At 35.3% G+C, this 25,317-nt stretch overlaps 1 protein-coding gene across 1 annotated transcript in view; it reads left to right on the top strand.

Annotated features, from left to right (window-relative positions):
• LOC142341456 (uncharacterized) overlaps window positions 1-25,317 on the top strand; it is a 107,702-nt gene that overhangs the window by 45,923 nt on the left and 36,462 nt on the right. Inside the window, exons 11-12 of the mRNA XM_075392411.1 lie at window positions 7,416-7,584; window positions 25,056-25,273. Of these exons, the coding sequence (XP_075248526.1) occupies window positions 7,416-7,584; window positions 25,056-25,273 (387 nt within the window). The remainder of the gene's footprint in view (window positions 1-7,415; window positions 7,585-25,055; window positions 25,274-25,317) is intronic.

The raw sequence follows: 25,317 nt of genomic DNA, 5'->3' as shown, positions 1-25,317 counted from the left end.
CTGAGGGAAACTTTTCCTCTTTTAGGTAAGCATTGAATAGTTCTGTGAGTGGTGTTGCTTAATTTGCGGAACCATCACTGAATGACCCTGCTGGCAATGTTCTCGGTACTAAAGGTTTATATGGGGTCAACATACTGAGGACTTGTAGGGATCGATATTTTGTTATGAAACGCAATGAAAATTTATTATTTTTTGCAAATTAATCGAAGATTTGCTTTAAGGTAGAAGGATGTTGAAAAACGTCGCCTAGTTTGCCAAATTTATCATTCAAGAGATTTGATAGTTTTTGCTCTGTTAAAATTTAACCGAATTTGTTTCCTAAATTTCCAATAGATGTGGCTGTTTTACTGCATTTTCTAACTTCATTTATTAAATTCCTTTTTAAGCGCTCGGATTTGGATGTTTGAAAAAACTGTTTTTGAAAGGAGCAGAAGTCATTATGAAATTTAAAATCTACGGTGTGTTTGTTTTCCCAAAATTAATGAATTTACATTCAGTTCAGAGCTTGTCATGTTTGATTTTTTTTTCTCTCGTTGTCGTGGAGACAAACTTTTTAGCTACATGAATAAAGGGGTTGAATAGAGGGGTTTCTCGTTACGCACAAAGTCTTCTCGTGTGCGAGCATGCATTTGTATAGCTTTTGAAAGAATTTCTCACTTTTCGCTGCATCTTGATATGATTTCCCGCCAGTTTCATGCCAGTCTGAGCATTCTATCGTTTTCCGACATTTACGTTTATTATAGTTCCTTTTGTGAAAAATATTTTTGATCAGCGCTCTTTTTTGTACCAATTACAGTTTTAGAAATTATTAATTGAGCCAAATGATCACTACTGATCAATGAGTCGAAAGTGATAACCAATAATGTCTTCAGATATGGGTTAACAGAAATTCTTTGAGCGTTTTTTTGTGGGACGTGATTTTTGTGGGGTTCTTGCAGAGATAGTTTTTGCAGAATTAGTTCAAATTATAGTTACCCATTAGAATTATTGGCTTGTTTTTAGTAATTACTTTATTAGTGTTAAGAAGCAAATTGTCCGGAAATTCAAAAGCGTGAGTTGGCTGGTTTAAATCTTTCTTACTTTATCTTCGAACCTTTTGGAATTAAAAGCAGTACTTTTCCCCATTTGTCTGCTTCTCTATCTCTTCTGAAACATCGGAATGAATTCTTGTAAGGATTCACTGAAGGATCAGAATCCGTGTCACTCAGCCAACTTTCTGTTCTGGCATACAGTTAGTCCCAATATCATTAATTACAGCCTTAAATTGTACTTTTTTTTAATTATGCTACGAGCATTTGAGCGGAATTTTTTTTGAAGTTGTCTTGTTGTTTTTTGAAATATCAAGCAGGTCTCGACTTATTGAAAGTGAAAATAGGGCTATTATTGCTTGTAGTGGAAGACTAGGTACTTGGAACAGCTTTCGGTATAAAGTTCCTATCGGGAGTTGTTTTTGTTTCCTATGTTCATTTGTAATTTTTTCTGCTTGTCCGATCAATATAGACGTGGGAATAGGGCTAGCCACATATGAACATACCAGCAAAAATACGAGGCTTGACTTCAAGTAATGATTTCAGTAGATACCCATTAAACAATTGTTCTGCCTAACAATGAGAGCAAAACAGAAACCCGAAGTTAATAAGGGCTTTCAAAATTAGTAGACCGAGGTTGATAGTAATTACCACCGTACAAATTTGATGAATAGTGAGAGTTGCTTTGAAGAGGCATTTTATACAATTGGGAATGAGAATTTGATGACATAGTGTGAGCTCCATTGGATGTTTTCAGAAGTTGTAGCAAAATACTTTTCAAGCAAGGTATACCTTTACGATAGTTCAGATGAACATTGTCATATTTCTGGTTTTAATGTGCAGCGCTCTTATTCATCCTGGGTACTTTGCGTGTGAATTCGTTTAATCGATTGATAACAAAATTACCGAAGCATGATTGTTGTACTTGCTCGATAATAAACAATTAAACTCGTCAGTTGGGTTGTATTTTTTCGAAACATTTTCAAGTTTGTATTTGAGCGGTGGCAGTTCGCAATGAACAAAAGTATCAGATTCAAATTTATCCATGCAGCTATCAATTAATTGTTCAAACTCTACGAAGATCTGGTCAGCAATCTTGTCGTTTTTGAGAATATTGGTTGTGCGATCTTGTAGAATCAATGTTTTCAGTTTCTTTCTTTACCTTTTTCCAGAACTTTTAATTTTTCCTCAGTTGTTGGTCCTCGATATGCTTGAATACCAGTTACTAGGAATAGTTGCATTGCATCCGTTTGGCAAAAATGCCACTACCAAAAACAATTTTGACTTGCTCATTTTTGCGTTCATTCGCGTCGAACTCTCGTACGTTTTCAGCAAAAGAGGCCTTTGTTTTTGAAACAGTAACCTGTTCAGGGGTGGCGTCGGGTGCTTCGTCAGCCCATGATGAAGAACCCCTGGTTTTCGGTTTACCTCTAATAATTCTTTTTGATAATTTGATATAAATTTTTCGATGAAGAGTTCTTTGCTTTCAAGTTTTTGATATAAATCTAAATTTAGTTTGTACGAAACTTCTTTTTTCATGGACTGCCAATCGTCAAAGGAGTGTGGTACGTGGAGGGAATGCGAATGAAATGGGTGTTCTCATATATCAATAGACATTTTCAATGATTTAGCTTGAAGATTGTTTGAAGTTTTTGGATGTATAGTTTCATAGATTTGCTCAAAGTTTAGGCCAAACTCACAATTTATTTTGATAAGAAAGAAATTATATAAAGGTTACTGTTTTAGAACTTTTCAATTCTGTGTCTGAAATTGAAACAGACAATATGTCAAACAATATAGCGTCCTCAGACTACCAACTTTAAAAAATACAAAAAAATTAACGGGGTCTGTTTGAGTATCATTGTGAAGAAGCATCTCTACTTTTTCAGTTATTTGTTTTGAGACAATTCTACTGATTAAAGTGTAGCAATTTTCATGCATGCCATTCTATGGAATAGGGCTTCTTTAAGGTTTGAATTTTACGATAGACTAGGATTATGATAGACTTCATAATTAATTGCTCTCAAAAGAAGTTTGTGGCAATTATATTCATCCTGAGTTTCCTAATGCGATTTTTCGATTGACTAATTTTTCGTCTGACAAAAAATTTGAAGGACGGTCCATTATTTAGTCTCAATGTATACAATCCCACTCTTGTACTCCACCTCCACTCGTCGACTCTCCTCCACCTCGTTCCACCCATTATCCCCGTCCACACCCATATAGGTCGACCTTTCTCACGTGTTCCGGAATTGTATAGGTGAACAAAAACGAAGAGCACGTGGAAGGTAGTGGTTAGTTTCTTAGTATGTCTTTGTGAGAGTAGGAAAGCGAGAAAAGTAACTGTAGAAAAATTGCTAAGCAAGAGAGAACTTTAAATCGAGTGCCACCCTCTGTTTTCGTTTTAATTTAGCGCTCAGCAGTGTTTTTGTTTTAATTCATCTGAATTTAAATTGCATTTTCTGATCGTTTAATTGCTTTCTATTTCAAATTAAACAAATTTTGCAGCGATAATTTATGCTCTTTGGTCTTTTTACGACTGATTGATTTTTTACAGTTCTTTCTTCAAGCTGAAGCATGTATGTTCATGAAGATAGGGCATTAACATTTAGGATTATTCAGTGTGTTTAATCGCTCTCAAGCAAAGTTTGTTGCAGTATTGCATGCGAATTTTTGCCTGACCGATTTTTCGTCCGACTCTTGTGACTTTGTCCTCAAAAGCGAGATATAACAGGTAGCGCTCATTAAAATCTCTCGGAGCCGTAATCTTTACTATGCTTTAAGAATGCGGAGATCTTTTCCGTTTGTGCTCCCCAGCTTAGTGGGTGCATATTATTTGCACCCCAAGACGCACGCGATATATTTTTTAGTTAATGATTTTTAGTTAATGGCACGTGTTGTGTAACTGGGGGTTGCATAACGTACTGGGGGAGGGGGCATAAACCTAAAAGACCTGACAATCAACCAGAAGGTGACTCAAAACCGTTTTGTGTTGGATCACTGACTCCAATTGAAGACCCGATTTTGTGGGTCTGCCTGTACCTATATTTATCTCTTAGTTAATGGAATTGTTTTTTAAAACAAACTACTACTAGGACATCCAATAAACTGCTTTAGACATCAACAAAAACCATATAAAGCAAAAAATTAGGGCTATTTTCCGCTAGCGCCCCCGGTAAATTAGGCTCCCCATTGGTATGTTTAAACACTATGTACGTATTTGAGTTGTTACGTATAAATACGTGTGAATAGGCATATAGAAAATACTAATAGAGCACAGATTTGAAATTATAGCTTGCGTAGCAATAAGACACTGCGTATAAGGGAATCTACAAACTCTATTTTCAAGAACATTGATGCAAATGTGGTTGACCCCCCCCCCCCCCCCCCCCCCTGCACGCTTGACGCCCCCTCCTCCCAACGCTTGTCCCCATACACACACACACGCAGCGGTCACCCCCGTAATGTTGGCATCACTAAGCTGAGCTGGCTACTACCGAAGCCAACTCTTCGCCTTTCGCTTGAGATCAATTTGCCCGACGTTAGTCGGTTATGTTTATATTGTTGAGTGGTTACTAACCTCTAAAAACATTCAAGGTGAAAGGGTCATTTCGAGAGGTATTGATTCCGTAAAAGGCCGTACTTCCTTCCCTACCCTACCCATTCATTTACTTCTACCTCTCTCTATCCTACCTACTTACTTACACCCCCCCCCCCAGCAATCTACGTTTTTGCATTTTCATTTTCAAAATGGGTGGGTTGAAGTAGGGCAGTAGGTTTCTGCGCAGCTCTATCAGAGCTCTACCAAGCTCTGTTTAATTCACTGAAGCTGCCTAGAGGAAGAAAATTGTGGTGTAAAGGAACAACCCCTCCACTCAAGCTCAAGCTTCAACCGCCCTAATTCTAACCTTCCTGAGCCTCGGTTGACTACTACCGAAGTCAACCGCTCGCCGGTTGTTTGAAAGCATTTCGCCCGACGTTAGTTGGCTACGTTTAAATTTTGCTTTTCTTCAAGTAAGCTTTTTGTCTGTTTTTGCCAACGTCGTCGGTCCTCTGTTTTTGTATTAGTTTGAATAGCCTTTTTTAAAAAATAAATATTGGGTACTAGTTCATTCTCTTGTTGTACGCAAATGCAACGATTTGAGTTTAAATGACTGTGTTTGCCAATTTTAGCCCGTTTTCGTCTGTTTTTTTTCGCATTTAGTTAGGTTTTCTTTATTTAAAACATGCGTTTATATTTTTGACACTCTCGGCTTCTTTTAAGATTTGCAGAATGAAAACTTGAAGATGTCTTTTGGCCGGGTTTTAGTGATAGTTTGAAATTTAAAACAATTTTCTTTCTCTTTCTTGCAATATGTGGCGTTTTTGCTTTGCCGTTGAATATGACGTTTCTCCTGGCTTATTTGTTCTGGATAACAACTAAGCAACGTTTTTCTGAACTCTACTGGCCAAATGCATCAGATTTTAGAAAAGTTAGTTTACAAAGACTCTGTAGTTTTTAATTGCCTTCAAACGAAGTTTGTAGCAATTATATTAGTCCTGTCGTTCTTATTTTTTTGCAAATTTTCGCTTTACCGATTTTTCGTCTGACGCTTTTGAATTTTTGTCCTCAAAAATGGGATAAACAGGTAGCGACCAGTGGGCATTAAGTGCTCTTAGAGCCTTTCAAAATTCGAATTTTCACACTAATTTTCACAATTTTTTTTTGAAAATTTTTGTCATTTTTGAAGTTTTTCAGCCCTATGTGTTAAGGAACCTCCTCTAGGGTTTATAATAGGTTTTTGCATTGTTTCTAGTGGGAGTGGAATGGTTTCAACATTGAAACAGCACTTTTTTTGACAAAACGTTCAAATTTTTAAAAATTTTTTTTGACATTTAATTTTGATTATTCACGTTTTTACAGACGCAGGGGCCAGAAGACGTCCTTAAGAGTTTGATAATAAGTTCCTGCAAAATTTTTATTTGCCATGGAATAGCTTTCAATTTTTTAAAATGACAAATTTTAGCGATTTTTTTTTATAAACCTTGCGTTTTTTTTCGAAAATGCTTGTTGGTTTTTAGATTTCCTTCACCCCAAGAGCCGGGAAACCTCCTCTAGGGTTTGACAATAGGTTACTATATAGTTTCTAAATGTAATGGAGTGATTCTCAAGATCTCAACACAAGGAATTTTAGCATTTTTTTTTTACAAAACTTGCAATTTTTTTAAATTTTTTAAAATTTGTTTTCTTTATTCCGGTTTTTCAGCCTGACAGAAAATCTCCGCTAGGGTTTGATAATAGATTACTGGAAAAAAAATTGGTCATGGATTAGTTTTCAACTTATTATTACAAATTTTAGCAGTTTTTTTATGCGACCAGCAATTTTTTTTCAATTTTTTAAAAAATGTTTGTAGTTTTTTAGGTTTCTCCAGCCTCAAGAGCCATATAACCTGCTCCAGATTTTGATTAATGATTAATGCATAGCTTTTAGATGTAATGGAAAGTTTTTCAATATTTTAATATGAGCAATTTTTAAAAACATTTACAATTTTTTCAAATTTTTTGAATCTTTTTGAATTTTTTATCATTTTTTCCGGCACCAGGGTCCTAGGGACCTCCTCCAAGGTTTGATAATAAGCTGTCGCATAGTTCCTAGGTTTAATCGATTATATATTGTAATGACTCGGTCACAATATTGTAATGACTCCAGTTTTAGCAATTATTTGATAAACTTTAATTTTTTTTTCAAATTTTCGGAAAATTATTATCATGTTCCAAGTTGGATCTTTATGAGCCAGTGAAACTCTTTAAAGCTTGAAATAGGGATACTGGATAGTCTCTTGAGATGACAATAAAAAGGTTTTGGAGAGATTAACGTCTTGAATTTTCTCAAGATTTTGTTAAAATTTGCTATTGTTTTCAAAATTTTTGAATTTTTTTGTTCTTTTCGGAGTTTAACGATCATTACTGGCCAACGAAGCTTTTCAAGTCTTGCAGATGGGTTACTTGACATAACACTAGAGACAAAAACTAGTTTTGAACAATTTCACTGCGAAATCTGGAAGCTTTTTTAAATTTTGCAATATTTTGCAAATCTTTAAAATATCAGTTTTTAATTTGATTTATTTACTAACAAGGCTAGAATACTAAAAGTTGCAGAGTCGAATCAAAATAAAGCTGGCCTCACTAAACCGTGGCTAGCTACTGACGAAGCCAACAGCTCGCCGGTCGTTTGAGAGCAATTCGCCCGACGTTAGTCGGTTATGTTATTTATCTGTTGTTTATTTGTTTTTTTATTTAGTTCAGATCTCTTTCTGAAGTGCGGCGTCTACTAATACAATAATTGGTAGACAGCCAGATTTTTTAAAAACTGTTCATGCTTAATAGAGTTTTTGTTATTTATTTAGCTGTACTTTGTGATGGAGGAGTGTTTGCTGATGATGGACCGGTCACACAAAGTGTTCCCACAATCAGTTGCCAGTAACAGGTGTTTCAGAAGAGCGGCTAGAGGTCACAACTTGATCATGCTCTCTGTTCCAGCTACACTATGTGATGTCTCAGTTCCTCTTAGCTCAAGTTCGTATTATTGATCCATTTGTAATCGCGAAATTTTTTACTTTACATCTCTTTCAAAATAATTTATGCTTTATATTCAAATTTAAAAGAAGCTGACAGTCGCGTAAATTGTGAGACATCATATAGATCCAAATACCCAAACATGCTGACCAACATATTAAGGTTTGTATTAAGGTTGGCCGAGTCTCAATTGATGTGGGGGTTGCATAAAATATCACCATGGCTCACATTATATGCAGTTGGAATTTCAAAACGTGACATGGAGTACCCCTCCACTTATCTCCCGTCACCTTCTTTTTATTAATAGCCGCGTCCTCAATTCCAGGCGGCTATTATAGCGCTCCTAATTTTTTTTACATTTCCAATAATTTGAATTGTATTGGGGCGCTGTCTTTTTATTACGCCTCGAAGAGGAGTATTGGAGAAGTCCTTTTTACGACTCGAAGAGGAGTATTGGAGAGGTCCTTTTTTAATCAATTTTATTGGAGTGATTTTTGAAGTGGGAAATGAAACGCATGAAAAAATTTGGAGTGATTTTGGTGCTGAATAAAAGTGAAGAGCGGAGCGAAAAGAGAGTTGTTTTTGTTCATGCCGCTGTTTTTGAGAGAGCGAGAAATTGATGTGTGAAAAAATTTTCTCAAAGCGAGCGAAATTTTTTTGTTCACGTGGGGCTTTTAAAAGCATTTTTTTGCAACTTTTGATGTTTATCAGGTTTGATATGATATTGTATTAGTTTTAGTCTTGTTTTGATAGAAATTGAAGGTTTCAAGTAGTTAATTTGATTTTTAATGCTAATTTGGAGGTTTTTGATCAGTTTTGCTGATTTTTAGACGAAATTTAATGATTTTTTGCCTGTTTTTTTGTTTTAATGCTCTAAGTGGGATTTGAATAGAAGCTTGTTACTTAAGGAATATTCAGTTACCAATTTGATAAATTTTTCTTGGTACAAATTAGTTTTTTCTCGGGAAAAATTGACAAAAAATTGAGAAATTTTAAACCATTTTTTTTGCAGTTTTTTTTTAATCTTAGAAAAGTTTCCCAGCCTATTATGACTTGCCCATTGTTTTGGAAGCTTTTCATTGCTCTAATTGCAAGAGAATTTTATTCGACTTCATGTTTCCTTGTACTATTAAAAAAAGTCATTAAGTTTTTCTAGTTTTTTTTTTCAATTTGTTTTCGGTTTTTGAATGGCGTTTCTAATCTTCCTTAATTTTTAATGACTTTTGTGGAGGTTCAATGTTCATAATAGTTTTTTATTTGTTTAGTCATAAGTTTGGGCAATTTTTTCCTTCGAGTCGTTTCCGGAAATCTTCCGGCTATGTTTTTTAATCAGTTTTATTGGAGTGAATATTGAAGCGGGAAATGAAACGCGTGAAAAAAATTGTAGTGATTTTGTTGCTGAAAAAAATGAAGAGTGGAACGAAAAGAAAGTGGTTTTTTGTTCATATCGCTGTTTTCTAGAGAGCGGGAAATTGAGGTGTGAAAAAAATTTCTGTGAGCGAGTGAAATTTTTTTGTTCACATGCGGCTTTTTAAAGCAGTTTTTTTTTAGTTTTTTGGTAAAGAGGTTTGGTTATGATTTTCGTTTACCTTTAGGCTGGTTTTGGCAGTAGTTTGAAGGTTTCTGGAATTTTTTTTGAATTTTATGCTAATTCGGTGGTTTCTCATGTATTTTGATGATTTTTGGACTAATTTTTGCGATTTTTTGACTTTTGTTTTGTTTTACAGCCTCAAATGGGCACTGAAAAGAGCCCTGTTACTTGAGCAATTTTTAGTTTACAAGTAGCTGCAGTTTTCTTGATAAAAAGCTTTTTGTTGAAAAAAATGACGAAAAATTGCGTAAATTGAAACTATTTTTCTTAATTTTTTGAAGTTTTTCTGTTTTTTCTGTTTTTTTCTGGACTTTAGACAAGTTTCTTAGCCTATTATGGCTTGCATATTGTGGTGCGAGCATTTGGATATCCTATTGGCTGGAAAGAATTTTTCTTTGAATTTAGGTGCTTTTGTAATATTAAAAAATTTCTTTTTTCAGTGTTTTAGTCAAAGTTGTTTGTAAGAGCTTATTTTTTTCATGTTTTGGCTTAAAGTATTTTCAAAGTTTCTCATGAGTCGTTTCAGTAGGTACTAGATGTGTTGACAAAGTAATTTTTGGCAGAGATAGTTAATTCGGGATCTCAAGTTATGACAAAATTTGATCAGATTTTTTTTTTTACTTTTTTGTATTACGGTTTTGTTTTAAAATAATCCTAAATTAGTGGAGGCAAGTTTTGTCTGATGAGAAGTTCGATGGCATTGAAGTGGATTTCCACTTCGAGTCGTTTCCGGAATTCTTCCGGCTGTATTTTTTAAGATCTGTTCACACATTTTCATGATGTTTGAAGTCAAATTGGAGTAGTGATTTTGGTCACGCCGAAACAGGAAGTGAAGCGAAAAAGCGAGTGGTTTTGCGGCGTGAAACTTTTTCGCTCTCATTTTAAAGTAGAGTATGAAAAAAGTGTTTGAACAAAAATTCGCTTTCTCGTTGGTGGTTTTTTTCACATGCGGCAGTTTCACTTTGATTTTCACTGTTTTTTCGTTTTTTTTAGATTGGATTTTTTTTCCTAAATGGTTCTTCCAAACCATTCATAAACCGTTTGAGGTCGTTTTTCTGTTTAATCAATAAAAATTCTTTGAATTGTACGTCAGGACTTGTGCTGCTATGTTTTTTACTTCGTCTAACAGATTTTTGTTTCGTCTTACCCTGACTTCTTGGAATTGACTTTTTCATTGACTTACCTCACTCAAAAAAATGACTTCTGAACTCACTTATGGAACTTTAAATTTTATGAACATTGTTATGAACATTGTTATGAACATTTTATGAACATTACTTGTTAAAGGTGTACATCTAAAGGTGTACAATAGTTAAAGGTGTACAATAGTGTACATCTAAGTAGTGCCAGACATATATGCCCTAATTCTTGATTATTAGAGTCTTGAGTTTTTGATTTCGAATATTAATTTTGGGATCTTCTCCGTTTGTGCCCCGTTACAGAGCACGTGCCATTACATAGGAAGTCATTATGTAAAAAATATTGCACGTGCATCTGAGGGGCGCAAATAATATGCGCCCACTAAGCTGAGGGGGCACAAACGGAAAAGATCCTAATTTTGAAAAGCCCTATTAGGGCTTTCTCCTTATAGAGCTTATGTGTCTCATAAAAATGACAGTCCAAAGCCAACCCAAAGAGTCTAGTTGTCTATTAAATGACTGGTGGTCGATCTGTCTATCTAATCTCTTTAGTTGTTTCAATTCATGGAAGGCCCCAAGCGTCTATCGCGGTTATTTTCCGGCAATATGCCGGCTATGTTTACAAACACCTCATTGATTTGCCGAATAAGCCAAGACAATCAAATACAAGAAGGTTCCCACATTCGCACTTGATAGCATAACATATATCAAATCAATATATCGAAAATGATATTTCAGAAACGTTTGTTTTAGCATTAAAACATTTTTTCAGGTTGCTACGAAAAATTAATTTAACTGAAATCCGAAACAAAAAACGGATAAATATTGGAGTTTTCAGAGGAACCAAAAAACCTGAGAGAGAAACCTTCAATTACTTTCGTAATTGAAGGTTTCTCTCTCAGGTTTTTTGGTTCCTCTGAAAACTCCAATATTTTCCCGTTTTTTGTTTCGGATTTCAGTTAAAATAATTTTTCGTTGCTCATACTTAGTTGCTCATAAATTTTGATAAATGTTATCAAGAGTTCTCCTAAAACTTGTGGTAACTAGACATCCAAAGTCTAAGATTGAATTAAGATGAATTATACACGATTTTATTGAGCTTCATAAGTTTTTATCTCTAACTCTTCGAGGAATTAACGAGATTTTTTCCACATTCGAAAGTCAAATTGCAATGAATCATGATGACTTCTGATTCAAAGTTAAGTGTTTTGCACGCACTCTACTGTTCTCAACGAGAACGGTGTCAAAAACATTTTAAGTTGGCTGTAGTAGTTACAATAGTTTTAGTGAAACAGTAATGTTTAATTGCTCTCGAACGAAGTTCGTAGCAATTATTGTAAATGTGTTGGTCTTTTTTTCGCAAATTATTTTGAACGCAAAATTTTTGTGCTTTTCTTCTAGAACATTATTTGACTTCTCAATTGATTTTTTCACGCTTTCGTTCTTCATTTTTAAGTGGTCTCTATTGGTCTCACTCTGAAGTGAAGCTGGTTGCTATTATATAATCAATTGCAGGATAGCAAAAACAAAGGCCTGATAGCCTCGTGAGCAGTGCTTCTGGTGAGGTATTGGGAGGTCCTTGGTCCGGTTCTCGGCGGGATCAACGCCTGTCGTTCAAGAAATTTTTCCGACATTAATCTTCTTGTTTTCATGTTTTATCTAGATGAACCCAAAAAATCATTAAGAAAGCTGCAGATCCACATCACGTCTATTCAGTGAAACCCGTCTTTTTTCTAGTTATTCGTAGCCCTAACACTTTGTTTTAGAAAACCAGAATGCTGCAGACTGAATCAGTCATTTAATAACTGTTATAATTATTTCGATTGGGCTTACATTGTCAAAGTGAGAAAACTGTCTCAGTTTTTCTCAAATTGCTTCTTGCAACTTTCCTTGAACGTTGTTTTGATAAAACGAAGGATTTAGTTAGCATGTAAAAGTCTAAAGGGATTTAGGCAGTTTTATAAACAAGCGGCAAAAGCAGGTTGAACGAATCAATGTAGATGAGAAAGTCAAACAGCAGGACAAGTCCTGGCATAAAGTTCAAGCAGAAATAAAGCACAATTAAAACGTTATTCGGACTAACTAATTGATTTCATGAATGCAGGCGTGTTCTGCTAACGTTGAAGCAGATGGTGTAGCAGAAATGAGAAAAAATTGTTAAATTTATTTGAAACCTGTGGTTTTAAAGGTTTCAAACAAAAAATTATAAGAATAGTTTAACAAAAGTTACCTTGGAGAACTGAAGAGCTGGTAAAAATTAGCAATTGTGATTTGGTTTTTCAAAGCAGGTGGCGGTTCACTTATTCCAGAACATGCTAATTTTTATAGCTTTAAAAATAACAAAAAATATATAAACATAGAAAATGCATATAAGGCTATTAGGACGAAGTAGCACTAAAAATTTGCTATTTAGATGAGGAAAAGCTGAGCGCTCAGCTTCACATGTTGGGAGATTGTTTTCTATGTGACAACATTGAATTAGTCAGAAGTTTTGGTAGCGTATATACCTGTGAAGTGAACTGAAGAAGCTCTTAGGCACCTTAAAAAACAAAAAATAATTTTATGCGTTAGTTTTGGTTTTATTACCCGGAGAAGGAATATATTCTAGTTATATGATCCTCAAGCCTAAAAATTTCAAATTCTTAAAAATAATATCAAATGTGTTAGAAACATAAGCTGCAAGAAAGGTCAAAAGATAGACAATATTTTTTACTAGAGGGCAATTCAGACCTCTTAGTTGTAAGTATTGGTAAAATTCGTTTCCTGGAACGACATGATTAAACATAGAGAAGCAGAACAGTTGAAATCCAAATGTTTTAAGTCACTTTAATGTAAAACTCAAAAGCTCTGCAGCAACAGGAAGTAAAGAAGAGGAAAATAGAGAGAAAACATGTCACAACAAATTTGGAGAAGTAAAATGTTCTGTTTTGATTAACGTGTTGGTTCTAAGCAGGTAAGCTCCATGAACATGAATGAAACTGAATGAACTAAAAACTGCCTCTTTTCAATACAAAATAGAATCAGTAATGATAGTCATGCAAGCCGCCAAAACGAATTATGATTAAGATAGCTAGAAATTAATTGTCGATTTTTTTTAAATATTAGAATAAAGTGATTCACACAGTTGAAGCTAAGCACTTTTGGAATTAACCTGTTGATTTCTAATAACAGTTTTGATGAAGTATGATATTGACAAGGGGGTAACACTAAAAGCAGCAGTCAACGCACGGCAAGTCTACAAAATCTTGCGAAAATCTGAATTCTCTTATATCTTAGAAGTAGCCGTTCGCGCCCCGGAGCCTGTTTTTTATTAGCTGCGTTGCCTCAACGTGATTACCTGTTCTGCTACGTCTTGTGCCCCCTCAAATTGGACTTCTAATTGAACTTAAAATCATCAAAATTAGGAAGTCTTCTGTAAAGAATGCTGCACACATAAACAATCTTTATTATCTGAAATTGGTATTCTATAATATTTGACTGAGTACGTGGACCTTCTTCTAACAACTCATATGCGTTGTTTTATACGCAAAGATTACAAAGTGGAAATTGAGCCATTGTTGATTGTTGTTCAGCCAATTGTGCACGCGGAACAAGTGCATGCTATCACTAAAGTCTCCTCTTTTCAGCTTCGATATATCATATCTCTAGGTTTTTCAGGTTCGCTGGGAAATATCTTACTTTTTTAAATTTTTTATAACCATTAATCGGCAGATCTCGAGTAATCGGCGTTTTTATGAAGTCGTAAACAAGGATTTAAAATTAACTGAATGTTGGATGAAAAGTTACGTTAAGGCACTGAGAGATTTGTTAAAAATTATTAAAAACGTCTAAAGATTGGCTGAAAATTTTTCGTAATTTTTTCTCAATAACGCATTTTTTCGTATATCTGTACTATATGGAGACATTGACAAAACGATTTCAGATTTGTTTTTTTCGCTCCGAAAAACCGCTAGCTGAGGTAAATGATTGTATTTTGGCCAAAATTTAGCTAAATTTGATCAAAAATTTTTTGAAGATTTCAGCTACTAAGTAACGTTTCAGTTAATAGGTTTTCCTGGAGTTCTCAGGCACGACAAAAATTTTCCTTAAATGTAATCACTCATCAAAACAAAACAGTTTTCCTTCAGCTAAATATTGTCACTGTTAATTGAACGCCAGCTCCCTATAAAACTGGTTTTCAAAGCAGCGAAATCACATGTTTTTGCAACGCATTCTAGTCTCTGCTCTACTAATTGTACTTTTAGTCAGTCTATGAATATTTCCGTGATTATAAGTTATAAGCAGACTAAGAGGTGTACGTTTTTTCTTTGTTGTATCGAGAATTTATTCTGGTGCCATTTGTGCATATGTTTAGTTTATAATACAACTCACAACATAAGTGCCCTACAAACATTGTTCTTACCACCAATTTAGCCTCATTTTGAACGTATATCGTGTATTTTTTGCTTGTACTTTTTCTCCCATTATTTTTTCCCTTTTGACTGCTCATTGATAAACGTACTAGAATTTTAGAGGAATTTAAACGGCATAGAAAAATAGGAAATTTTGCTGCCGATTTAATTTTAATTGGTCGGCAAATCTAATTGGTGAGAAAATCATTACACCGGTGGATCTTTTCTGTTTTTGCCATTTTTGTGCTCATCTTTTATAGGATTGGCTTTATGGTTCAGGTTTTTTGACAACCGGTAACAACATTCCATCGAATTTTGTACCGGTGCCGGCAATTTGTTATGAATAAAATAAGGGATCTCTAAGGACAAAGAGTACATATTTGGGGGTGCAAACAGATTGGTTATATAGGACGGGGGGGGGGACAAAACAGTAAAGATCCAATCGGTCAATCAAAAGTTTTGTCCTGCACTTAGTATGCAGTCAATTCAAGTTCTCTCCACGACTGGCATTTGCTAACTGATTGAAAAGTGGTTGATAGGAATATGATTCTGCGCTTAAGAAATTGTTATCAATTGGCCGATTATAGCTCAAGTATTTTCTCATTTCTTAGAACTTGTTGAGCAGGTTTTTCCCAGTTTTCGAAAAGACGAACTACCGGCTTATACATGTTGTATATACATAATAATTTGTTAATCTGAAATAGCGTTTATTCCTTTAAAATTTTAAAACTAATCTTTCCTCAGTTGAAAAATGCCTATCTATAATTGATATCTTTACACCTTTATAATAGCACGAAGTTATTGTTATACGTCGTCGTATTACCTATTAGTCTGCACAACCAAATCTTAGTACAATAATAATTATTCACACATTTATGAAAACAAAATTTTGTTGACGTGGCAAAAGGAAACAGATACATTTTATTCTGATGGTGATCCGGATGTCGCAATCTGGTTACTTTTTACCATTACTGCTTCATTATTTTATGATTATTATTTTTTGTTCGATTATGTGTACGAAGATCGCTCACAATCACGAATGGTGGTCGAAGAGAGGTTTGATCTGTTAATGTACATTCGACTCTTTAATGTGCGCAGCTATATCGCCCCTAACTTGGTTGAGTTTTTCGTCGTCTGACGCTCATTTTCGTTTTACGGTTGCTGCGAACCTCAAAATTTTATTTTGTTCAGTTTTCCATGCTGCTCATAAGCTACATTTATATACGTGAACTCATCGATATTCTTATATGCAAGGAGTTCTCGGCTGAATTATGCGATTAGCGTTTCATTCAAAAATCACCTGCATCACTCACTGTTTAAATGATATTTAACATTTGCCAAGGTCTACGATTGAGGTTGTTCTAACCGTGCAAGTCAATAAAAGGACTCCTATATAATTGAGGCGGGTAAAATGAGGCTTCACCGGGAAAGAAAATAGAGTTTTTGCAGGGTTTTTTAAAAACGCAATTGAGTTTTTAAATAGTTTTCATGGAATGCACTGCAACTTCAACTGAGCTCTCGAACCGTTCATATCTATAATGTAAGGTACTATAAGTTATTTTTGCTGCCCCTTCGTTGGCCTGCTAGCTATATTTTAAGCTAAATTGTGGGCAACTTTTAATGTAATGATATGGTTCTATCGAATCTGTCCATTTTTTGGCGTGTCGTAAAAGAAAACAAAATTCAAGGGCGTATTTTTTGTAGACTATGTAATCATGAAATTGCAGTTCCTCTAGAGCCTTACGCCGTACCAGTCTCTAGGTATTCATTTCATCAAAACTGTTGTGACATAAAAATTTTTTGTGAATTTCGTTTCTTACAATTTGACCCCCCTCCATTAAAACCCCCACTCTGTCTCTCTCTCCCAATCTACCGCCTTATCCCCGTCATCCACCTCCGGCTCCACTTTCCAACCGTGGCATAGCACTCTGAAGCCGCCAACTCAACTCCCCTATATATGACCCAATGTTATAAGGTCATATATAGGCCCTGGAAAAGCAGTTGTGGTAGAATGAGGGGTAATTGTCAAATCTGATGGAAGACGAACGTTTTTTCAGCATAGCATTTTGCAATTTTTTTCGTTATTTTTTTGCCTCAACTGTCTGTTAATTACTTTTTTTAGGAAAGTGCACTCTAGTTTTTATTCGATTGAATGGTTGCTAGGACAATAGATCGAAAGACAACATATTAAAAACAAAAGTTTGGACAATAGATCGAAAATGAAAATATTCAAGTTGCGTATTGGCCAATCAGGCTTAGCGTATAACATATTCGGTTGCGATACTATCTATGATCGGTAATGATAGATGCATATCAAGTCCCACGCCTAACCCACTTAGGCATGCCCATAGATAGCGAGGCATTTCAGAAGCGGCAATTTCATGTCAGCTCGCAAAAAACACTTAATTTCATCCAATGAGTATAGAGAATAATTTTCGATCTATGGCCATAATTTTTCTGTGTTCGATTTATTTTACTTTTTGGTGAATTTCGTTTTTAATACAAAGTAATGTTTCAACTAAATTTATTGATTATGGTGCTTTTTATTTCAGTTAGTTTTCTTCTATACTGTGCGCATTATGACCGATGAATTTTTTCTGACGTTTCCGTTGTTTCAACCATCCATCTGTAAAATTTATTTATAGTATATAGGCTGTCATATTAGCTTCAAATGACATCTGATAATTTGAAATTGTGTCCACGAAGTCAATAGGGTGTATTAAAGGGTGAATTAGGGTATACAACTTGATTAATGCAATTGCGTTGAAAACCTGCCAGGTAGTTCAAACATTCTGTTTTACTCACATTTTTTGGTGTTCTCATGGAAGTCACGCTTTACTAAGCCTGCTTTCTGGTGATCTCTAGTCTATGTTTTAAAAACATGAATTAAGCTGGTTTGAATATCTGTTCCGGTTCTAATCAAGCGAGAGGATCAACGTACTTGATCATTCTAACTAAATAACAAACAAAATAATGATAAACAAAGAGCCCTTTAAACCTTGTTTCATCACAATTTAGTTCATGATAGCCTGGGCACCCGTGTTGTTGTTTATTTGCATGGTCAAGCTATTTGGACTAATTTGTTCAAAGTGTAGTTTTCAACTTGTTGAACTGGATTATCGGTCAATTGTCCGCTTGCCGCTTTTGAAAATCCCTCCCCCATTATAAATATGATCAGTCGGCACCTAATACGTCTATTCTGTCTGTTTTTGAGGGCCTTAATTTGTTGACTCAACAATTTTTTGCTTTTTGTCCTTCTGTTAACGCTAGAAGCAAACTTACTGTATGATTACTCATGATTTAAAGGTTTTTATTGCTTCCCCTGTAAAATATGGTAATCGGTTATCTTATGATCATTGTTCCGACACCACTTGTGGGGGGACTAAATACTCATATGGGTTTTTTGTTCAGTCAATTTTGGCCGATCGATATATTCATCGTAGAGAAATGTGAGTGGTATCATTAAAAAGCTCGTCCAGTGTAGAATTCAAAATTAAAAACATTTCTCGTTTTTTTTATTTCGTTTTTTTTCAAGGAGTTATCGAGGTTTACAGTTTGTGTGAACACGTAATATTTGGCATGATTGTGTTCCTTTTAGGGGAAATTTTGTTCAACTTAAGAATTTTTTCTATTAAAACATTTAAAATTTTTTACGCTTCAAAATCAAACATTTTTGTGTTCCTAATAGAGGAAAAACAATTCAAAGGCTAGTTATGATCTCATAGGGAATTTCGTAATTAAAGAAATTCAACTCTAATTGAAAGCTGTTTTAAACTATTTTCAAATTTTTTGTTCTCATTTCAATTCACTTAGAGACTAGTCACTTTTCATATCAAGGTTCCCTTAAGGACAAAACTCGTTTACAGTCAAGTTAGGCCCAATGAACAAATAATTCGCTTTGTTTAATGAAATTTTGATTTTCATTTTTGAGATTTTAAAATTTTTTTGTTGTGCTATAGCAGTCTCGCTGACTAAAATTGAACTAGGCTCACTTATGAGCATCAACTAAACCTATCTAGTGCTTTGAGTGGACAGCTAATAGTTTTTATGACTTCAGTAACAAGTTTTTCGATTTTTTTTTAAACCTTGACCGATAATAATAGAACAACTGTTTTCTTCTACAACCAAAATTAAATTGGATAGCGGTTTTATCTTCGAACTATTGGTTTTCTGACTTTGATGCCACGAGTTTCTTTTTTTTATATTTGGATATTTTTTTATATTTTCGGCTCCTTTTGAAATCTTTTCATATTATCCTAATATTGACAGTTCGCTCTGGCATAGTGAAGGATCTCAATTTATCATAGTTTAAATTTTCAGAGAAAAGCTCATGGTTCTGATGGCTTCGAAACTTTCTTCTCGCGCTTTTCTAATGAATTTCTTGTTGTTTTTGCCTGTATTTGTTTTCGTTTTCATGTTCATAAGACTTATTGTGATGACTTATTGATGACGTAGGATTGACGGATATCACTGCCTTCCCATCGACGCGGAACTTTGCGTACTCATCGGATTCCGTTGAAACGTATTGACTTTAATGGCTTTCAAATTATTGGTTTTCTCAGAAAAAATTGTGGTTTTATTATTATTATTTGTATTTGTTGTTTTTGTTATTTTAATAGAAAAAAAAACCATCCCAATGCTGTTAAAAATTAATTGAAAATAATTTTTTTTCAGAATGATTCATTTCTTAATGGCTTACAAACTTTTCTCTCATTTTTTTTTAAAATTTGCTTACTTATTTTTTTCTTACTGCTAAGTGTTCTCATAAGCTTCCAGTTGGGAATTGAATTAACTTGTTCAATGCAGTCAGTGTATAGCTAAAGGTGGTCAAGTTTCTGATAGTTGTTTTCAAATTTTTTTAAAATTTTTCTTTTTTTTGTTATTTTTGTCAACTTGTAACCTATTCTCATCATTGAGAGGTGCCATCCGCGTCCCATCTGAGGTCCACGTGAAAATATTTAACTTTTTAGTACAACTTTAACTGAATTAATTTAAATAACAATTGAAATAAAAAAATATAATTTTCAGATAAAAGCTAATAATTTTAATTAACTAATTAATTTGTGTTTTCGCAAATCTTTTGTTTTTTTGGTAATTCTGCACCTTTAGACCGCTTCTATGTTTTAGTCTAACCAAAGACTGGTGTTTGTGGTTTCTTAATGACGTTTTAGTAAATTTATCTATTTTTTACGCTAATAGCTACTGGTTTTTAAGACGTTTGAAGTTATTTGGTTTAAAAAATGTTGCTTGCTTTTTGAGTTTTGCCTGATTATATCTGCTTTTTGTCGACTTGTTACCTGTTCTTATTATGGAAAATTTCCATCGGCTTTGACATTCAGAAAATTGACCTCGTTTAGTTAGGGTTTTGTCGGGTTGTAATGCGACGCTACAAGGTGCTTTTAAATTTAGATATTGCCGTACAAAAATGTTTTGTTTCTCCGTGCTCTAATGAGGCTTGGAATTATGTATTTCATTTTTTAGTTTAGGTGTGCAACGATTTCTGTAAACTCAAATGTCTATCTTTGATTATCTGTTCATTTGGTTGACAAATAAGCCAAAAATGCAGATGAGCTCGGGTCGTAACATCATGTGCAAACTCACATTAACGAGAGTCTTGGCTGTTTTATATCCCTAAAATAGTTGTCTGTTTTCTCGAGCGACTTTTTCTGTCAGTAAACGATTGGGAGAGTCGCTTATTGTTTTTTATTACAGTGTTCTAGAAAATGGAAAAAATATAAACCTTATATAACGGATGAATTTAAATTTTTCTTAATGAGTATGTGTTACTTAATAATTTCAAACATTCGCTGCTCTAGAATTTCGCAGTGTTCTCATCTATAAGCATGATAAGTAATTCAAATGGAAGTGAAGGAAGTCAGTAATGTCACAATTGTCACAATCTTTAAGTTATAGTTATGAGAAAATAATGCTATATAAACCGACTGATTTGTGATGAATCTTGCCGCCAACTAAAGCGTTGATTAATACGCCTCCCTTATATCAACACACTACCTATTAGGTAACTGTGCCCAGCCAAACGCACAGCTGTAAAGAAATCCTGGAAGTCGGTCAAACAAAACAGATGAAAAACAGAGAGGAGACAGGACCAAAGAGATGAACAGGACAGGGTCCAAATGGAACCCGAAAACGAAACAGCCACATGCGGTCAAAGAAGGGGCTACAAAAAAGAAGCAAGCGCTAGCAGAGATCAACAGGGCAAAGCCGCAGGCCCTAGTGTTGATAGTGCCCGCAAAGTGCCAAACCAAGATCGAAAATCTCAACTGTTCTAAATTTGTAAAAAAATATTTTCCAAAAAAATAGTTGTCTATTGTGACGTGCTTGCATTTCTGGACGCCGTTCAAATAAAATATTGAGAAATTGTAATGGTATCAACACCGTTCGATTTTTTTTAAAAAAAATGCACTAGTTTGCTGCACTACTTTCCTGTACACGCCCTACCGCTTCACGAGTCGAAAAGGACGCAGGTCAATATGAAAAGAGAGGATGTTTCAATAAAAGCTAACGCAAATGCGGTACGAGCTCGTTTCGGTGCTAAACAGGCAGTCAGTTCTATGCCGTATAAGAGATGCGCAAGCGTTGGATGTGTTGACTAAGAGCTTCCGTAGCTTCCAACTACCAAGATCACAGAAGTGAGTATGCGAGCTGACTAGCGTTGTTAAAAGAGTTGATCATTAATCGAATATATTACAAGCAAAGGAGTATCAATCGAGCAAACGAACTACAGTATAATGTTAATAAAGTCAGTGAATGTTTAAGTGAAAAAAAGATTCCTTCAATTCTACCGAAAGATTTATTAAAAGGTTTTGACAACTTTGCAACACTTGTTAAGTACAGTAGTGAGAACAAGTCATTTGGTGGGTTGAAGCGGGAAGTTAGGGCATTTTGCAAAAATCTGTCTCTCAACCGATAACTAATATCTCAGAACATGCAATCTACTACCAGCAAAGTGGTTCAGTGCTACAATTGCATTGAGTTTGAATATGTGGCTCCAGACTGCGAGAACAAAATTTTGAGGGCCATGCCAGGTTATGCGTAAAAATTGAGAAGCAGATTTAAATGAAGAGTAATTTAATTTCTTCACTTGTTCAATTAATGATAAAGGGCGAGGACTATTGCTAGAGTTGGGGGCAACAAGCCATTTAATCAAAGACAAGGAGTTGTTTATGACTATCGACAGTAGTTTCGAAGGCAGAACGCAAACAAAGCAAAGACTGAGATTTTTGGCCGAGTTAAGATCTCGTTTTTATTTAAGAATAGTAATAAAATGAATTGACCAATTGTTCTGTGAACGCTTTTTTATACTTGAAACTTAGGGAAACAGGAGCTGAAGTTTTAGTTGGGCTAACCTAATCAAAATTGGCAAAAGTGGGGTTGAGTTCCCATTCAGACCAGAGACAAATTGTTTGTTGGTATCTTCAGTGAGCTAGGTACGATTCGCAAAGAGAGTTGTGTAATATCCAGTAGAATAAAAATGTGGCATAACAATTTTAAGGACCTTAGCAATTTAGTTTATGTTCAAGGAAGGAGTATCAGCGACCGTTCGGTAGTTATTTGTGAGATTTAGGAGTTGAATAATTCTGAAAAATAGCCCATAGCAAAAAATTGCTCAACAAGAGCAAAGCAGTTTTAGACATTGTGCACAGAGACATCTTTGGATTCATAATCCCTGAAGCTGTAGATAGTTTAAATTATCGAACCGTGCCAAAGAGTATATAGCTAATGACTTTCAGAAGTTCGGCCGGCTTACATGATAAGGCTTGAGAACTCTGTGGCGTGCACGCCTCAAAAAACGGAAAAATTGTGAAACAGTAGAACTTCACGATAGGAGCTGCTAAATTTTCAGGTGATCACGTTAGTTTATATAAATTCTCTGGGTCAATTCGCTAAACTTAGCGCTCTATTTGAAAATTTTCCGCCTAACCTCGGCAATGAAGATAATCCCTCTTAAAACAATGTATGAAGAGAAACCAACTCTCAGCTTCTCGAAAGTTTACGGTTGTGTGGCTCATCCCTATATAGAATAAGTTTAGAACTAAAATAGACAGAAACGCGAAGGAACTTTTCCTTGGCCATGTACTCCTGTCTGAAAGATCCTGTCTGATGGGAATGCAGAATGAACGAGGTGACCTCAAGGTTCACAAAACAAGGAATGCAAATTCGATGAGAACAACTTTTACTTCGGAGCTTATTTAGAAAGTGAGGTGAATGATTTTGAGTGAGATAGCTTTCATAAGCGTAGTTGTCTACCAAAACTTTCTCCCTATCTCCCTGTAATTTTATAAGAGGCTCTCGAGAGTTGTAACTGGCAAAGAGCAATGCTGGATGAATATAACTCCCTCAGAGAAAATAAAGTTTGGGAACTAGTTGAAAACAATGGGGCAAAAATAGTGGGTAGCAGATGGCATTTCTGTGTTAAATATGGTGCCATGGGAAAAAATAAATTGAAACGTTCGTGGCCTAAGGTTACAGTCAGGTTTTAGGAAAGGATTTGGGACGTACTCAACAACAACTGGGCTCTCAACAATTCGTAAAATTGTTGGGTTAATCTGTTCAATCCGAGTCTAAGTTAAGTGGATACAAAAACGACTTTTGTTAATGCATCTATAGCAAATCAAGTTTCATGAAACGGTGAGAAGGTTTAAACATTAAAGGAATTGCTGTCTAATTGCGATTAGACAGCAAAGGAAGACGTTTTGTTTGATGAAGAAATTTCTTTATGGTCTTAAGCAGTCAGGGAGGAATTGTTTTCTTATGTTTAGGAGTTTAATTAGAATCTAAGAGTTCTAAATTATAAGATGTTTGTGCATTAAGAAAGGCATGAAAGAATTTGACGGCGCTGTTTGTTTTGGTCGATATTAGCAGCTGCGAATTTTTGAAATTTTTTTTGGTCTAATTGTGAGCTGGCCATGGAGTTTTCGATTTAAGTGATTCTATGAATCTTTGTTGATCTAATGGAACGAAGATTGCCCCGAAGTCAACTGGGAACAGTACATTGAAGTTGTAGAATAATTTGGTATAGAAAATTGCAGACCAATGAACACACCTCTTGCAGAGTTAAACACATCTAACAGGCTTCTCTCAGTGGGGGAGTGAAGAGCAAGATTGCATGAAAAATACCTCAAAGTTTCGAAGTCAAGGAGTTTGGCTAGGAGGGGATATAAGATTCGATTTCTTCTCAGGTGCTCATTGTGCAGGAATCTTATAGTATAGGAAAAGTACTACAGGATATTGCTCTCAACTAAGTAGTGGCTCAGCTGCTGTCAATTGGTCAACAAAAGTTCAAATATGTGTTGCTACGTCATCACCAGAAGCCGAGAAGAATTCCTTCGCAGAGTTGACAAAGGAAGCCATGCACTTAAGAGAGCTGCTGCAGGGCTTAGGCGTTGAGATAGAAAGAACTATTGAGATTTTCTTTGATAGTTGGGCATGCTTAGCGCTGAGCAAATAGTCCTTTCTAAAACTTTGCCTTTTAACTTTCTTTCATAAGGGAGTTTATAGAAAGGGAAGAGCTAGATTTGAAATATTTTCAGACTGACTTCATGGTTGCAGATGCCCTCAACAATGGTTTAGGAAAAAGAAGATTTTAATTTTTGCTCGGCTTTCCTAGCTGACACCCAACCACAGAAGGAGGGCTGAAGGGAGTCATCAACAATGGTTTAGGAAAAAGAGTTTAATTTTTGCTCGGCTTTCCTAGCTGACACGCAACCCTAGAAGGATGGCTGAAGGAAGAATGAGTTCAGATAACTTCCAATTTTTAATTTCAGAAAGTGTGAGTTTGAGTTTGATGTCACAAACTTTAAACTATGATTGCGGGAACATAACGCTATATAAACTGATTGATTTGTAACAAGGCTTGCCTCCACTTGAAACGTCGATTAGTACGTCTCCTTTATATCAAAACACAGCTTGTTGGGAAGCATGATGTAATTATATCTAACAATGAGATTTTTTCTAATCTTTTGATTCAACTTTTATGACGTTCAAATAGATATGTTGTCGTAAAATTGTATTAAAAACAATGATTTTTGCCTATTCCCAGCGGAAGGCCATAGCGGCCGGTTCTCAGCTGCCCTTTCTCTTTTCACGAGCAGCTTTGCTCTTTTTTTGGTTAATATGGCCACATTTTTGCGCCTGGAAATTCACGCAGTATCATCATTGCGGTCAAGATTGCTAGGGCTTTGTTCGACCTGAAGCTCTGGTTAAGTTAGATCTCATCCTCACACAGAGAGCTTCACGGAGGCAGGGTATTGAACTATCAATCATTGGCTAAAATCAAGGGAAACGTGCAGAAGACCTCTGAACAGTTTGAATTTAGTTTTTATTTTCCAGACCAGTGCGAGGACCTGAGTAGGCACATGGAGAACCCAACAGCGGGTGCTGGATCGGGGTCATTCCTCCTGAGTGAAGAGAAGCTACTATCACCTTCTTCTTCTTCAGCAGCAGCAATCGGAATTGATCTCTTGGCCAAAAATGTCAATTACAAGTGTTCTGTGGGGGAGGACTGTGAGGGCATCGCTTGCTTCTACGATGTCCAAAAGTCACGATTTGTACGTAGAGTATTTAAAAGGGTTCCGAGAATCGGTTAAAAAAG

Source organism: Convolutriloba macropyga, chromosome 6 (genome assembly GCF_964194025.1).
Source record: "Convolutriloba macropyga chromosome 6, txConMacr16.3, whole genome shotgun sequence".
NCBI lineage: Eukaryota > Metazoa > Xenacoelomorpha > Acoela > Convolutidae > Convolutriloba > Convolutriloba macropyga.
This window is presented reverse-complemented; position numbering and strand designations above follow the sequence as displayed.